The sequence below is a fragment of the Melanaphis sacchari genome, unplaced genomic scaffold (assembly GCF_002803265.2).
Source record: "Melanaphis sacchari strain LSU unplaced genomic scaffold, SCAv2.0 Contig4_pilon_pilon, whole genome shotgun sequence".
Lineage (NCBI taxonomy): Eukaryota > Metazoa > Arthropoda > Insecta > Hemiptera > Aphididae > Melanaphis > Melanaphis sacchari.
The window spans coordinates 4414905-4432200 of NW_020271335.1; the positions used below are offsets into that span (position 1 = coordinate 4414905).

The 17296-nt window shown below is 25.7% G+C and overlaps 1 protein-coding gene across 4 annotated transcripts in view; it reads left to right on the forward strand.

The window, feature by feature from the left end:
- Positions 1-17296, forward strand: part of LOC112598707 (ADAMTS-like protein 1) — a 171162-nt gene that overhangs the window by 38530 nt on the left and 115336 nt on the right. For all 4 annotated transcript variants that reach the window (XM_025345267.1, XM_025345262.1, XM_025345265.1 and 1 more), the window contains exon 2: positions 12756-12931. Coding sequence is in view for 3 of the 4 variants with exons in the window: in XM_025345262.1 (XP_025201047.1) it covers positions 12884-12931 (48 nt within the window). In the remaining variant the exon portion in view is untranslated. The remainder of the gene's footprint in view (positions 1-12755; positions 12932-17296) is intronic.

The window sequence follows — 17296 nt, forward strand, 5'->3', positions numbered from 1 at the left end:
GTATCCAACCGCAACAGTTTATTTATGTGCCTATATTATATATAAATTACTATCATGTATAATATATTTTAATGCTCACTCATAAAGAAAAATTAAGTAGGATAACATTTTAATATAAAAAATCCACGTGTATATAATTTTGAAAATATTTAATATAATATTTATTTTTAATTTATTGGAATAATATAACTTATTTTCATAGTTATTATCAAGATTACTTATTATACCATTGTTTTTATTTTTTAAAACAAATGTAAGTATTAAAACCATTACAGCTGAAAGTATTTATATTTAAAAGCGTTTGTTTTTGTACCAATTATTGACTTATATCATATAATATGATTTGTCTAACTATCTATCGCAATTACAATAATTTTATTAATGTACACAATTTTCATTTCAATATTTTAATAGATGTGACAAACTTATTAAAATACATAGCACTTTCTTTGTTGTATATTATGTTTCGACAAAGCATTGTTTTCAGACTTCATTTTATAATGTTTCCTTAAGGTATTCACGATTTTGATAGTTATAAACATATTTCACTAAGATATTAACGTTTAATATATACTATTCTCTTTAGTATATCCTTTGTGTTCGTATTACATTTAAATTCATATAATAATGTATCTAAATACCTTATGTAAGCATATTGCAAATATAGTGAACAATTAAACATACTCATGTGTAATAATAACAGTTACAAATAACAATTCGCCAATTGCAATTATTTACAAATGTCTTTCTTAAACACATTTATTGTAACAAAAAGCAAGTTTTTGAAAAAAAAAAAAACTATTAAAGCGATTTCTTTTAAACGTGTAATATAGTTTAATGATACATTTATAAGCTATGGAGTATGTACCTACTTTTTTTTTTTTATTATTATATCCCTTAACTATTAACCACAAAGTTATCAATCGATATTAATTGTCTTAAATTCTTAAATGTGTTACTATTTATTTTATGAAAAACTATAAATTTTAAATATTGCAAAATCTTTTTTGATTTAAATTAATTTCAATGTGAAAATATATTATAAAATTGCACAATATTACATTTATTGTCGGAAAGCTAAGAAATAAGAAAAATAACTTTACTCTAAACACAAATAATTTTAAATGGAAAGTATTTTTGTTATAATATAAAAATTATAAGTATTTTAATTCTTGACAATTATTAATATTTTATAGATTTTTCTCAATTGTCAAAAATATATTGTTTAATTTATTAGATGAATACATTCTAACTAACTCAAAATGGTTTATTTTGTAAAAGCATGCATATAATGCTATTATTATTTTTTATTTATTATTATTTATCAAAACATAGCTATCTAATAAGATGAACTTTTTTTTTCTTAGAGACTGTTGTTTAAGAGTTTTATTTTTAGGCTATAATTTATGATTTAAACTATTCCATATTCAACAAAAGTTCCCTTAGGGCATTTTGTAGAACTATAAATTAAACATCGAATATTCAATTTAAATTATAACGGTTTATAATTATAAGTTTGACAACATTTTTTTTTATATGCCATATCTATATAATATCTTGTCAAAAACTAATCGCAATAGTATTACTTTTCTTCAAGTATACCGTTTTGCATTATAGACATGCATTTTTGCATGATTGTGGGTTTAATGAAACATATAATAATGCCATTTTGTTGTTATTGTTTTATTTCTATTGGTATTGAATATTTAATATAATATTTTTATTGAAGATTTTAAAATAACATACATTTTATAATTTTCACATAATAATAATTGTTCATCATGATTTATTATTTTTAGAATAGAAGATCGTAATAGCCTCAATACAATATTTACTCAAACAAAAGACCATCATACTTAATAATAGTTGTGTTACTTTACGGTGTTTATATTGTTGTTATTTGTATTATTACCTTATTTAATCAATAATTATTTACCTGTAAACTTCTCATTAAATTGAAAAATAAAGACACAACATCACGTTTATCTACCAGTTATTTATAATAATAATATCAATAACGATAAAGGCTTATTTAAAAAATAAAAACTTAAATATATTTTTTTATTCTCTGTATATAACAGGATAATATTATGTTAGTCTTAATGCTTGTTAATGTTGTGCTAAAATCAAAAATGGTTGTCACCGATTTGACTGAGTTTATTAGAAATCAAAATTTGGATTACTACCTAGTAGTTAGTACCTACAAAAAAAAAAAAAAAAATTCAGAAATAGTTATACACTCAGTAAGAAGTAGCTCCCTTCCTAAACCATGAATTATAATACATTAATATTTAATTAACTGACAGTAAATAATATAATTTTAGTAATTGCAACACTGCAGTCAATACACTCGATGTTCAAAAAATAGGAATGTTAATAATTTTATTTAAGCTTTAACAATGATATATCTACTTAATTTGTTTGAATACAATGACTTAATTACCTTACAATATTTCCAACATACTTTTAAAGTAGGTATATTCATTGGATTTTGATGGATTGTTGGTGTATTACGGCGACTTTGTGGCAGTTGTCAAGATTGACATATTTTACAGTAACTAATTAGCCATAATATTAAACATTAGCCATCCATCAAAAAAACATTGAAACTTACCCCTACATTGTTCCCTCCCAATAAATTACACAGCTGTTAATCAAAAAGAGTTGTATGGGAATATATTATTATTTACAACGAATCGTCGCTTCTGGACGGACCGTGTGCGGGTTCATGCTAAGAATAGTGTGCACTGATTTGAAATTGATTGTCCCCAAACAAATATTCGCATACTAATCATAGTTATTATTATTATATGACATAAGTACTTTGAAGGACGACTTTATAATATACAAGACAATAGACATATCAAGTGCATTGTATGCTTTTCATACTCAGTTGGCTGGATATTTCTATACGGGTATACTATTGCTTATATATGTAATAGTAATAGTAATAGTAAATCAAATCAGTAATCATAAATTAGAAGCCTTTTCTTTTTGATCATTTAGATCAGGATATAAAAACAATTTTTTTCGTATTTCCGAAAAAATACTCCAAGTTACCAACTTTATAATGTCATAAAGTATTAAAAAATACAATGCGAGTTTTTATTGATAAAAATCAACGAAGTATAAATATTGCATTCTACTATAGTGTTATCCTAGTAAATAGGAATATACCTAACGATATATTTTTTTTGGTGTTTTAATTTACATTTGTATGACTGTAATTCCGTACTATGAAAATGTATAAATATTTGAGAACATACAATTTTCCATCGTGTGAAAGAAAAAAATGAATTTATGTCGGTGGGTGATTAATAATCACCCCATTTAATATACTCGAGGATAAAAACTAATTTAAAAAAAAATGTATAAGGTTAGAAATCGGTTTGCCTTTCGAAAGAACTCGATTTGTTAAAATTCTAATAAAACATTTTGTTTGATTGCTGTTCATTATGAAATGTTTTCCGAGTAATGCGTTTGGCACCAAACGCGTGATAATCGCATAACTAAAAAAAAAAAAATACTTTATAAACGTTTTTAATGTACATATATATGGTTTAAATTTAAAAGTTGACGCCGAAATGGCATTAAATAAGTTTTCAGTTAATTTCAGCTAACGTTAGAATGTTCCAAAAAGTTTAGCGCCAGTAAAACGGAATCTCGAATCGTTAATAATTGCTGTAGCGCGTCGTATTTCTCATAATATAGCTCGGTCAGTGTTATAGCCGAATCAGTAGAAAACGTATATAGTATATAAGTCCAATAGACGTAGTGGTAGCAGTGGTATAGTAGTGGTAATAGTGGTAGTGGTATAGTATAATAATAGCAGTATATAAATGCGTAACTTTCGGAAAATCAACGCGTTAACTCGATTGTCTGCGAAGACGTCGGTCGGCGTCCAGACGAAATGAAATGGCATTAGTTTCATAGAGTGTTTTGGCCGCTAAAACGATACACTATAAAACTGAAAACAAACCGCATAACGCAAATAATGAAAAGTTTATCAACTTGGCTATGTATATACATATATGAGCAGGCGTTTCCAATCCCTGATCGTCGGAGGGACGGTATAGCGGCAAGTCATGGTGGGGCATGGCTTTGCATTAGTAAGATTGCTGCTGCTGTTGTGCTGCTGTTCGAGCGGTTTTCGCTTTTCTTCTTCTTCTACTTTTTTTCGACCTATCTCGCCTCTGTGCAGTCACCGTGGGAGGGTATGCCATCCCTACACCACCAACACCTATATATTATACGTATGTCGTCGACCCGGAGTCGGTCTACTTGGATTTCGGCCAAATTCCGGTTGATATGTATTGCTCGTACACAAACACAAGTGCACGTATGAAGGTAAATATATGTGTGTGAGCCCGCACATATTATTATATTGTATACCTACGTTTACGGGGACCTTATTCGCGGAGTACCTATATACAAGCTAAGATGTGTTTTTCTACCGATACTGATACTACCACGACGACGCTAAATTCACGAGTCATCCCCTAACCTACACCCGGGCTTGGAGCTTATCAAGAATCTAATATGCTATTCAAGTAATGTCGCACCGCGGCCGTCTGACTGTATTACAGTGCCAAACGGCGTAATATCAGAAATTCAGCAACATCACCGTAGGCAACACGGCCGGGGGCATGGCTAACAAATTACACGGTTCGACTGCCAAACTCGATATTATACGCAAAAGGCTTTTCAACCATAGTATGTATATATTATGCATATACACGTATGTGTATTGTGCTACCCCCCAACTATTGTGTCTATCTGCAGCGATGCACTTAAAAATCTACTCTCTCCAGCGTTCAATGAAAACGATCTCATCGATATATTATTAAAATAATGCGAAATCAAAATGTTATGTGATTTTAACCTTTATAACATAATCATGTTTGATATTAGATGTGTATTGCTGTATGTGCGTTCACACCGTTCGTATAAGTAACTAGTTAAAACAAAACTATGTACGTCAATCTTATCGTGATGTTTACGTAGATGAATTCGTTAAAAAAAAAAAAATACTAAAACCTAATTGTCGTGAAACGATCATGATACTTTTACAATATTGTTTTATAAATATACATTCATGGAGACTTACAGAGAGCAGAGCTTTATTTTTAATGACAAAATTGCGTTTCTATGATTTGAGTATCACGGTTATTGATATTTAATAAATAAACTAATACAAGTGCGCAAAAATGGTAAAATAAACGGATATCACTTTAATAGTTGTACATTTATGAAAATAAAACATATTTATTTTAATTGGATAATGAATTGATCATATATTTTAAATTCTGTTGAATACTTTATTTGTTTGACATTTTGTAATTTAGAGTTTTCGTTAAGCCAACTATCGCTTAATTTTATAAAACAACGTATCTACTTTACAAAATCAATGCAAAAAAAAAGTTTATTTTAAAATTTAAATAAACGGAAATTAATTTATTATAATTCACTGTGGGATAAAATTTAAATTAAATTAATTTTAAGTAGAATTTATTTCAATCACAAATCTAATACAATAATAATAATTGTTATCCTTTTATTTTTTTTAAATGTATTAGTGTAGGTCTATTTTAGTCAATATTTGAATTATGACATCAATTAATTAATCAATTTGTGTACTTCAATATTGTATGCCATGTTTTTGATGAATTACAAATTCAAACATACAAAAAAAAAAGAGAACAAGTTGTCTGTTTATTTTTGGTTTGAAGTAGACGTAACCTCTTAAAATGCATTATTAAATACTTGTAAAATTTTAATTGATCACCTCAAGTACTTTTGTCAAAGTACCATGGAACAAAATGCACGTATAGACATATATTTTAATAATTTTGAATACTAAATTACTCACTATCACCTGAAATAGGCATCCTATTATAATTATTAATAAAAACTCTCTAAAGCACACCAATTATATTATTATCTTATCACGAGTTTCTTTTCTAAAGTTAAATTATTACACAAAAATAATATAATAGAAAAATAGAAAAATCGTCCATTGTTCGTTTGAGTCATACCAAACGTTTACAATATTTATATAGAATAAAAGTTGCACAAATCATAGTAAAAAAAAAAAAATAAAAATATCTGCTGTAAAAAAAAAGCTCGAAAAATATGAATTAGTTAATGTTAAATGGATTAAAATAAAATTTTAAAAATAGTTTTGATAATATTATACTTATATATCCGCACTAAATTTTTATATAATAAATTGTTAAAAAATTATAAAATCCAAGCGAACTTTATACGTAGGTGAATGAATATATATATAGGCACACCTGAACTGAGAAATTAATTGAAGGTGATTTGTTTTTGACCCAGTCCGAATCGACGAAAAGTAATTTTGTTATTGGCTGGACAGGGGTAAGAAACCGGATCGATATACACCAATGTCGGCCAACATAAATAATTAACGGCTTTCGGTAAAACTCAAAGACGGATGTCAGTAGTACTTTATAACTACCTATGCACCGTGGTTTTTGGGTTCATAAATTCATCGGCAACAATAACAAATGTGTGACAGCTAGTGGTGTTCGCAAACGAGAGGATGTAGAAACGGACGGAAATAGTTGTAGGAAACCGCAGAATGAACGAATTCTATTGAACTTAATTCATTAATTGATTAATTTAATAAATAATTACTTAATAATAATTCACTTAAAATTTTAATTTTGCAGATATTTTTGATTAACTTTAATTTGGATGTTAATTTTGTTTTGAGGTTCATATTGTATGTTCTAAAAGGAATATATTATATAATTACAAAAGTGAATGTCTATGATCAAAAACTTATTGTAAAAACTGTATACTCTCATAAACGTAATTTGCACTCATTAAATGTGTGCTGCAAAGGAATGAGAAATTGGAGATAACGAACAAAAGTTAAATTTTCACAATAATGAACTATTTTATAATATTTTAAATTATATTTTCAAGTTTTAACCCTGAAATAGTAGTAGTAGTATTTGTTTTAGAAATATTGATATGGTACAGTAGTACGTAATTGTGATTAATTGTGATAGTAATGGCAATAGCAGTATTATTCAGGTTATCGATTTATAAATAACAAAAAAAAAAAGTAGTAGTAGTAGTAGTAATAGTAGTAGTATAGACTAGTAATAAACTAGTAGTAGTTTCAAGATTTTGCGAGTAGCACACATTTGTCAGATATAATATTACTTTGCTATATACACTGTCGTCCTGCAAAACAATTTTTAATGGAAAATCGTCCGGGCCAGCAGTTCCAAACTGCAGAATCACTAGAAAACAATTCGAAACTATATAGACACAATACACGCATTTATTTTAGCCTCTATTCATAATCATGTGCCCATCCCGTGCACTTCTCCCGTGACTGCCGGCCAAGTTTTCTACAATACTCAATGCAAGGGACAGCAAGGGTCATCGACAGCGCACGTTGTCGGTCGTCCATAGCGGTCGATCAGCTACGTATTATACATATATTTATTATATGTATATGGTCGTATAAAAGTGGTGACGGCAATCGAGATCAACGGATCCTATACGAATGCATAAATTTATGATACGCGAGCGCGAATGTATAAAATGCGCGTGCGTGCAAATGCGTTCGAGAGTGTTCAAGGGTTGTTCGAGTGAGGTAAAAAAGAAATTGATTGGGGCTTCCGATGTAGGACGAATAAAACGGTCATTGTTGGGGCGTATTATTTTACTGGATAAATCTCAGGAGTAAAAAATACGTATGCATTGGGCATAAATACCTATAAGTATAATATACACCGTCCAAAAATATATTTTTTTCAGAAATATTTGGAAAAAATATGCATCGAACATTAATTACATTTTTGTGAATCAAAATTTCGACTTGAGCTTCGATAAACAAATAATAATTTAAATTATAGCTATACCAATATCGTATTGTTGTAATGGTAAAAAATTAAAAACAAATATATGATAAATTAAATATTACATTTTTTATAATTGCATTTAATACTAGCATATTATTATGCAGTTTCAGAACTTTTCGAAAAACTATAACACAATATTACATACTATTAATACTAAATAATTTTTAATGATAATGTAGAATAAAAATTAATATTATTATATATTTATATTAGTTTGTTATTAAATTATTAATGCTGTATGATGAATCCTTCGGAGTATATTAATTTATATTCTTAAGAATTTTTGAAATAATTCAAAAAGATTTATAAACAGTTTTACAAAAATCTAAAACTATAGACTATTATTAAAAGACGTAAAGAAAAGTATCTCTCATAAAATATGTTTATTAAAAAGTAATGCCGACTATTACAGTAAATTATTATACAAAAAGTGATATTTTTTTTTATAATATTACGATCACAGTAGGGGTTTTTGTTACATACGTATTTATCTAAATGTGTTATATGGAATTATGTAAGCATACGAGTAAATAGCTGAAAATACTTTTAAAAATCCTTAATTGGTGATTTTTTAATCGTTTTTAAAATGTTTAAAATACATCACATATTTATGTAATGGATGGGTATTCATATAAAAATTGTTCGTAAAAAACTTTAATTATGATTTATATGAAATATTTTGTATTAGTAAGGTAATACTAAAAAAAATAATAATACTTTTCATTTTAAATCTAAAAGTAAATAATTTGTTTAACCTAATAACATAATATAATTGAAATATATTATAAGAATACTAGCTATTATTCTTAAATAATATGAATTTTCTATTCATACCCTTGAAGACTAAAGAATTTTTTTTCAAACATGCGTTCTTATTTGACAAAACAAATATAAGAATACGTTTTTTATTTAAAATTGTCAAACGTCAACATTGCAAAAGTTCTTTACCATACCAATTTTCGGACTCTTCTGGATAGTCTTGAACCGCATAATCCCTGACCCATTTGGGTCTGTCGTTCAATTTAAATAAATTTGCATCGTCCGCAAGGGATTTTTTTCTTCTCGTATACTTAAGTCATAGCTCACTACGCAAACAAGTGGACGTGATCAGAATAAACCGATGAGTTTGGCCGGACAGAATTATTATTAGCTCTTCTTCGCCGCCTTCTCGAATCCCTTCTCCGTATACTTTTTGAATTTGTATTTCCGTTTCGTCGAAAAAACCTCTACCTTATCACTACAATGTAAAACATTTTCAACACGAATATTGGTCAACTATGTCGTATATACTATATAAGAGAATAATATATGTGTTGTTTTAATTTTGTCGCTATTTTTTATTTTATTTTGCTTATTTACGTAATTATTTTAAAAATGTAAAATAATAATAATAATTTAAGACTGCAAATTGTTATACATGTAGAATTTTGAATTCTATAATTTATTTGAAACACTATATATATATATATATATATATATTCTAAGAAAACTTCATTTATTTATAAATATACTTTTCAAATGAAAGCATTTAAATTAAATTAAAACATGCAGTGTCATAAATGCAATTAATAAATATAATACCCTTAACTCAAATTCTCTAGCTCGTAATGGATAATATAAGTTGAATAAAATTAGCAGAAAAGTCAGTTATAATATTAAATAAAAATCAATGATTTATTATTATAATATTATATCATCTCATATTCATAAAAAAAACATGATGTAGTTGACATTATAAATTATTAAAAGTGCATTAAAAAAAAATGTTTATCATATTACATGGAGAATAGTGAATACATAATATAGGCAGGCGTAAATACTTATTACCAGGTATACTGTATAACCTTCGTTTCATTCTTTAAGGGGTATGACAATATTATTATATACGTTTTACACGTTTAATATTAAAACGACCGATAGAATACTAACTATAAAGTATATACGTACTTGACACTTTTTGGCACCTTACTGCAAACGTCAAGAATAACCATATAATATTATATTTTGTCAAGATAAAACATATCGCAATTTAATATCAATGTCAGTTGGCTTGAATTAGTTGAATATCTTATAAATTGTAAATTGAAGTACTAACTAATATATTATTACACATAAATAGTTACAAAACAACTGAACATGTTTCTTGTTATTGATAAAACCAGTTTAAAAAAAAAAAAAAAACGGTTTTCGATCACCAACAGCGGATTTATACATGTGTTTATGGATAAGGAATAGAAAATCTTTCTTAGATAAACTAAATCGTTAATTATTAGTCCTCATTGACTATATTACAACTATCTAATAAATTATGGGTTAGTTTATACATTATATTAGTTTTATCAGAATGCCCTGAACACTATTATAAAGATTGATGCTCTAAATATGATTTAGAAAATGAATAACAAAAAAAAGGTATAGTTAAATCAAATTATGGCAACAAACGTTATCAATACAAAAACGCAGAGAAAAATATTCATAATTTACAAGATGTTGGTGTACTAATATATATATATTTTTTTTTTTTTTTTTTTTTTGGGGGGGGGGGGGGGGGGTGCTAGGATGTGGTATTAACATTAAGTGGTCGAGAAATATTCTAAAAATTAAAATATTATTTAAACTGTTGTATAAAAAAAAATAAAAATAAATGTAAAAATACCGGTCACTAATAATTATCAATTATCATTATACCATACACAAGTAGAATACGAGAAAATTATCGCAATGAAATTGTTTTACTCTTCGTAAACTATGTTAAGTGATCTCAACACTGAAGATGTATACTTGTACAATGTACATCATACAGTATATTAATTATATGTTGATAATTGTATTTTTAAATATAATTTTGTTGCGGCGATGTAAACGAAATTAATTTAGTTAAATTTTACAAAATTACACGATTGTTCTACTCCTAGCCTACGCATAAAATTAAAATGGATATCATAGTTCTAGCACAATATTGACGATAACAGAATTTAAAATAATTGTAACTTAAGCCTTTATTTATTATATTATAACAAAAACATAGGTTGATACTCAAATTTGTTTATATTTATTTAATACATAATATTATATTTGTTCTCGTTAATATATTTATTATAATTTCAAAAAGTATTTACCAGATTATTTATGATAAAACCTAATATAACTTTATGTATCTAAATATTTACATTATAAAACATAGTACCGATCGTTTAATCTATCTGTGGTTTATAATAACTTTTAATTAAATTACATATATTTGTAAATCAATAACCTTACAAAACGTATTCGTGTAACATTCTGTGCACCACTCAACAATATGAATTCCATGCTATTATGGCTTAGAGTACTGTAACACGACGAAAAAAGTGCATAATATAGTATTATGATCGTATAGCGTTTAACTAAAAATTGATAATTTAAAAGTTATTATCACTATCGTAAACAACAGTTCTTTAAGCGGTAGAATATCATAATATGCATTAATATTAGTCTATTGAATAACATTTTGTATACGTTATTAATTATTTTAATTTGTACCACGATAGTTATATGATATTATGTATTCATCTTGATGTGAAATATGTTGAAGACGTAATATTATACGAGTTTCTTCAAATGTGTGATAAATGATAATATTTCACTGTTAAAGTGTAGTTTATTTTAAATTTATATATTTATATATTATATAAATTCAATGTTAACAATACTGCAGTATTCCATAATTTTGGAACTTAAAATTAAAATGAAATGAGATACTGAATTTTTTATTATGTTAAAAATTAATACTTTATTATGTTAAGATATTTATAGTCTTAATAAATCGCAACATAAGTCATTAATATAAAACTAAATATTGTTATTAATCATTAGTTATTTGTAAGACATAACATAAAATTAATAATATTATCTTATTTACATTTATTATTTAGCAGTTTGCCGATAAAAATTTTAAACTAGCAGGCCATTATTTTTGATATAATTTTGACTGAATTTTACAAAATCTATGATTAATATTATATTAATAATATAAATTATAATATTAATTATTATTAAATTATAATATTAATTATTATTAATATTAATATTAATATATTTATTATCTATACATTAATAAGCAACTAAATATTATTTCACATAAAACAATTATAAACAATGTTATTCATTGATAAACATGAATAATAGAAAATTATATGTTAATATTATGTTGTATGATTTCCATGTACATTGAAGATAGTGATTAAATATTCACTATTGTAATTTGTAGACAATACATAAATAATGAAAATGTAAAACGTTTTTATCGAATTTCCTTTTTACCCCTAAAACACCAAAAGTGTATAGGTAGGCAAGTAAGTACTATGTACTATGACGTTTAAAAATATTTACACTCTTAAGTTGTACTTGAAATACCTGACTGAAATGTCCTGTGTTCAAAATAATTACTTACCGTATTAAAAATGTATTGATAAATTAAAATCAGCTTAAGTTCATTAATTACTTAATAAAAATTAATCCATAACCTTTTAACGATTGCATAGAATTAAATAATAATCACATTCTAAGCATTACACACAATATATTATGTATACACCTGATACAACCGGCATAGATATTAAAGGAGTGGATAGAACATCATCAAATTTTTTTTTTATTTCAATTATATGGGAGATTTTTTAAATGGAAATATTAACAATTCACCTCGGTTTTCCGTTATTCTGCACTCAAAGTCTTATTACTTGCATTTAGTATAGGTCATTCATATGGCTTATCGAATGGATATTCCATATCCATTTATTTATTATCTATATGATTACGTGTCCTTAACAAAATGTCTTATTATTAATCCAATAATATTACCGATTTCAGGATTACGATGGAAAATCCCGGATGATCGAATTGTCGTTTATAGTACAATACGAGTAAATCCCCGAAATTAAACATCCAATCGTTCGCGCAGTGTCCTCAAAGAACAGAGTGACAACGACGACAGCGACATGGTATGCAACACGCAAGATTTCAACATGCTAATTATAACTCTCGTGGTAAGTACAAATGGTACCTACATAATTATTTTTACTACCATAATTCATCCATACGGCAGCTGTAAGATATTACATAGTCACTGGTAAAAGTAATAATGCCAGTGATATCGTGTTTGACGTGTGTGCACATTGTGTAATATAATATTATATTATTGCGGTAAGCAATTGCATCTATTTTTTTTTTACATCTCAATACGCGTTTGTATAATAATAATTTACGATATGTAATATAATAAGAATAATAACATAATACCAATCGTTTGTATGCAACGATTGAGAGGAGACTCGAGCTTATTGATTTAATTTAAAATAATATTTGATACAGTTATATTTCCAAAAAAAAAATTATTATTCACTATTTCTCTCAGGAATCGGCCAGGAATCCTATTGTTTGTGAATAGTGTACATATCTTCTGGACGTTAATAATAATATATGTAAGAAGGGGAAAACATTTTTTTTTCATACGTGTAGTTTTGTCAGTTCACCATAGGTACTGTTTTTATTTAAGAAAGAAAAGGTGTGCTCGGAATACGTGTAGTGAAGTATTACGCAACCCCGTGGAGTTACATAAGCACCCCACAATGATTTTTTTTTTTTTACCCCATTTTATACATTTTTTTTTTCATCCTAATAATACGAACCCGCTCACAACAATTTTATCACACCTAACCATCATTTTACACAGATTTATTTCAGACAATAATCAAAACAAATACTACCGTGGCCACCCGTGGACCCCTTACGTGAATAATTTTTAAATCGTCACACTCGGAAAAGTTTTCACATTGTTTGATTTACACAGGCACGTTGAACATGATTAGCATATTTTATGACGCGTTAGAAAACGTCTCGCAAGCGTATGTAGTAATATAATAATAATGACAATATAATATTTCAACTCTACAACAAGTCAAAAGATGCATTAAAAATGTTATTAATCCATTCGCTGGTTTATGTAGATGCGTACATAATATTATGTGTAACTACGATTTAAAATACGCTATGCAATCGACACCTAAAATTATTTCATAACCTAACTCTAGACTCAAGGGGAAAAATTTTCAAATTAGATTTTGAGTAGATCAATTCATTATTCTGTGCATTATCTAGTCTAATGGTCTAACTACTTGAAGTCGAACTGCATCTAAGATGTATCACGCTAACATTCAGCATCAAGTTGTCATTATATCTGTACCGTAATATGACATAACTAGGGATTAATAATTTAACCAATATATTTGTAGATCTCTACGCTAGTTATGCGTACGCGTCAAGAAATTATTTGTTAATTTGGAGACGGAACGTAGGAAGCTGATTGGAGAAGATCTTTTGATGGTTAATAATACGTAAATAATGTTATTATACATTTATATTACGTCATATGAATTTTTCAATAAAATATTATGTTTATTACATTTTATTTGTAGTTAAAAATGTTCTTGTATCTTGTAAAATCTAACCTAACCTTATCTAATATTAATTCTATACACATTGGTAGACAAACGATAATTTATAACTATAACTATATGAGATTCTGTTAATAGGAAATATCCGTGGCTTTAATTTTATTTTAAAAATACATAAATATTATTATAATTTGTGGCGCATATACATATGTATAAAATAATAAAATCCATAAAAAAATAATTACTTTGCCGGTTGGATATTTTTGGAATGGTATTTAAATAATTATCACTAAACATAGTTTATAATTTATAAGTTTAATTAAATAGAGTATAAATTATTGGTTTGATTAAAGGATGATAAATTGAACATAATATTAACACCCGCGGCGTATTATAATATGTATAATCTTAAAATTATTATCATTATTATAAACACTAGCGTCTTAAATCTGTCACGACGAAAAGATTTAAAATAATAGCTGTACAGAATTTTACTAATTGGTGATTAATATCATTAAATTATTCGAGAACGTAAATTAATAATGTAGGTACTTTCTTTTAATGATCCATTTTAATTATAATGTCATATTTTTAATATCAATATAAAATGTAATCTTTATGGAGACGATAGAAATTATATATGCTTAGAGTAACATGTATAAAAGTGTCCATATACAATTGATTTAAAATGATTACTATGATGTCTCACTAGTTTTATTTTGTATATTCAAAATTGAAAATAAACTTAATATATAATTATTAAAATAAATGTCTATTGAACGTAATACACTAAACGGCATTCTCAGTAGCTATTTCCCTTTTATTATTTTATGGTTTAGTTTTTATAAATACAATTTACTAAATTTTTAGTTTTACTTAAAAATCATATTTTTTAATACCTTAGATTTTTATTTACTACTTAAGGAGTATGATTTTGTCGTTTTTAGTAATACCTACTAACTTCTGTTTTTCAGAAACTACAAGCCCCTTTACTACTTTTTATTCTACTTTTTGTTTTATAATTATTTAGTGGATTTTTTTTCTAAAATGTTGATTATCAAAATCAAAATTCAAATGAGTAGTTATTTAATTTTATGTATATTAATATATCAACATATATAATTTATAAATATGACTCAAGTAAAATAAATATTATATTTTTAATATTTTTTTAAAACATTTTTAAGGACTATTATCATTAACATAAACATTTTAATAGCTGAAAAATTACTCGTTTGAATTTTTAATTAGGTTCATTAGAATTTAAAAAAAAAAACCAACCAAAATGAATACAATGCAAATTATTACACTAAATAAAGAAGATTCTTGTTCGAAAACAGATGTGTGTATCGTTACAGGATACTTCTTAAGTAGTAAAAGTATTTTCAATAATTTAAAAATAGATTCTATGAGTATATTTAAAATTTCATTGAATTAAAGTTTTAATAAATTCATTTTAATTGAAAAATGGGAATAATTATAGTTGTTGAATTGTCTTATAAAATATTTTATTACTATCCCATATGGTTTCGTAATTTATGAAAAAAGATGTTATTGACACAGATTTTAGAAAATAAAATAAAATAATTAGTATGATTTTTTTTTTTTTTAAATAGTTTGCTGCATGTGAAAACATATTTTAGATTACATTTTTTGAACTAAGCTTAGTAAACAGTTAAGAAATTTTATTTCATAGCGATACTAAAAACGACTTTTAATGCAAACAGTGAAAAATAAATGAACACAAATATTTTACGAGAGTAAATCTGGTGTTGAATGTTATGTAATGAATTCTGGGCCATATTTCTTTTATATAAATTATATTTTATCGATCTTAATTTTAAATTTATTTATTTTTCCAAATTTAACCATATTAAAATTCAATTTTACTAAGTTTAAAATACATTTAAAATTAGTAGACAAGTAGATATTGTTCTGGTGAGCATTAGATGTCGAATAGATCAATACTACGAGTGTGTTTAATTTAAATTCAATAATATACCATTGTATAAGAAAAACGATTCTGAGCAAAAACAGTCTGACAGTCTATATCACAAAGTACATTTCATGATATATATTTTTCTGATATTCCTTTTAAAGTAATTTATTTTACTTTTAGTATTTAATTATTATAATAATATTATTTTTTTTATCTTATATAAACTTATATAATTCAAAAATTAATAATGTATTCTTATAAATACCATAAAACAGTATTAATAGGTCCATAGTATAAGTAGATGATATCCTAAAATAAATTTAAAATGTCATTACGTATATAAAAATGTATAATAATATACGTATACATCTTAAAACTGAACGAATATAGAGAGTAATAATGTGATAGGAAATTAATTTTTAAAACCTAACTAAAAGACTTCGAAGATTTTATTTTTTACGTACATTCCAGACGTTCACATCTATAATCAAAGATTTTTTTTTTGTAAACAATGTCATAATTATTTCTCAGTCTTTACAATAATATTTAGTCTGGCCATCTTTCTAGCTATATTATACATTTTTATTCTTTAATCTTTATAGATAAATATATTATATAATATCACCATTATTTATTATCATTATTTTATTTATATTGTAATAATTTAACATAATGATTTTTCAATACTATATAACAGCTATAAACTATAAAAAATAAAAAAAAATACTTAAATAATATAGATAAATACCTATGATATTTTTTACAGTTAAATAATATAAATTATACAATTTCAATCACATTTACGTTAGAATTTTGTTTATACTTGGATCCATCAATGACATTGTATTAAATTAAATATTTTATTTTAATTTCAGTATCAATAATCAAATATTATTACTGTAGTATAAAAATGAATAATCAACGTTAATGGATATTAAAAAAATAAATATCTCTTGATATCCGATAAAGAACTCGGACAGGTACTCTTTGAAAAGTGTTAGTAAAACAAGTTTTTTTTT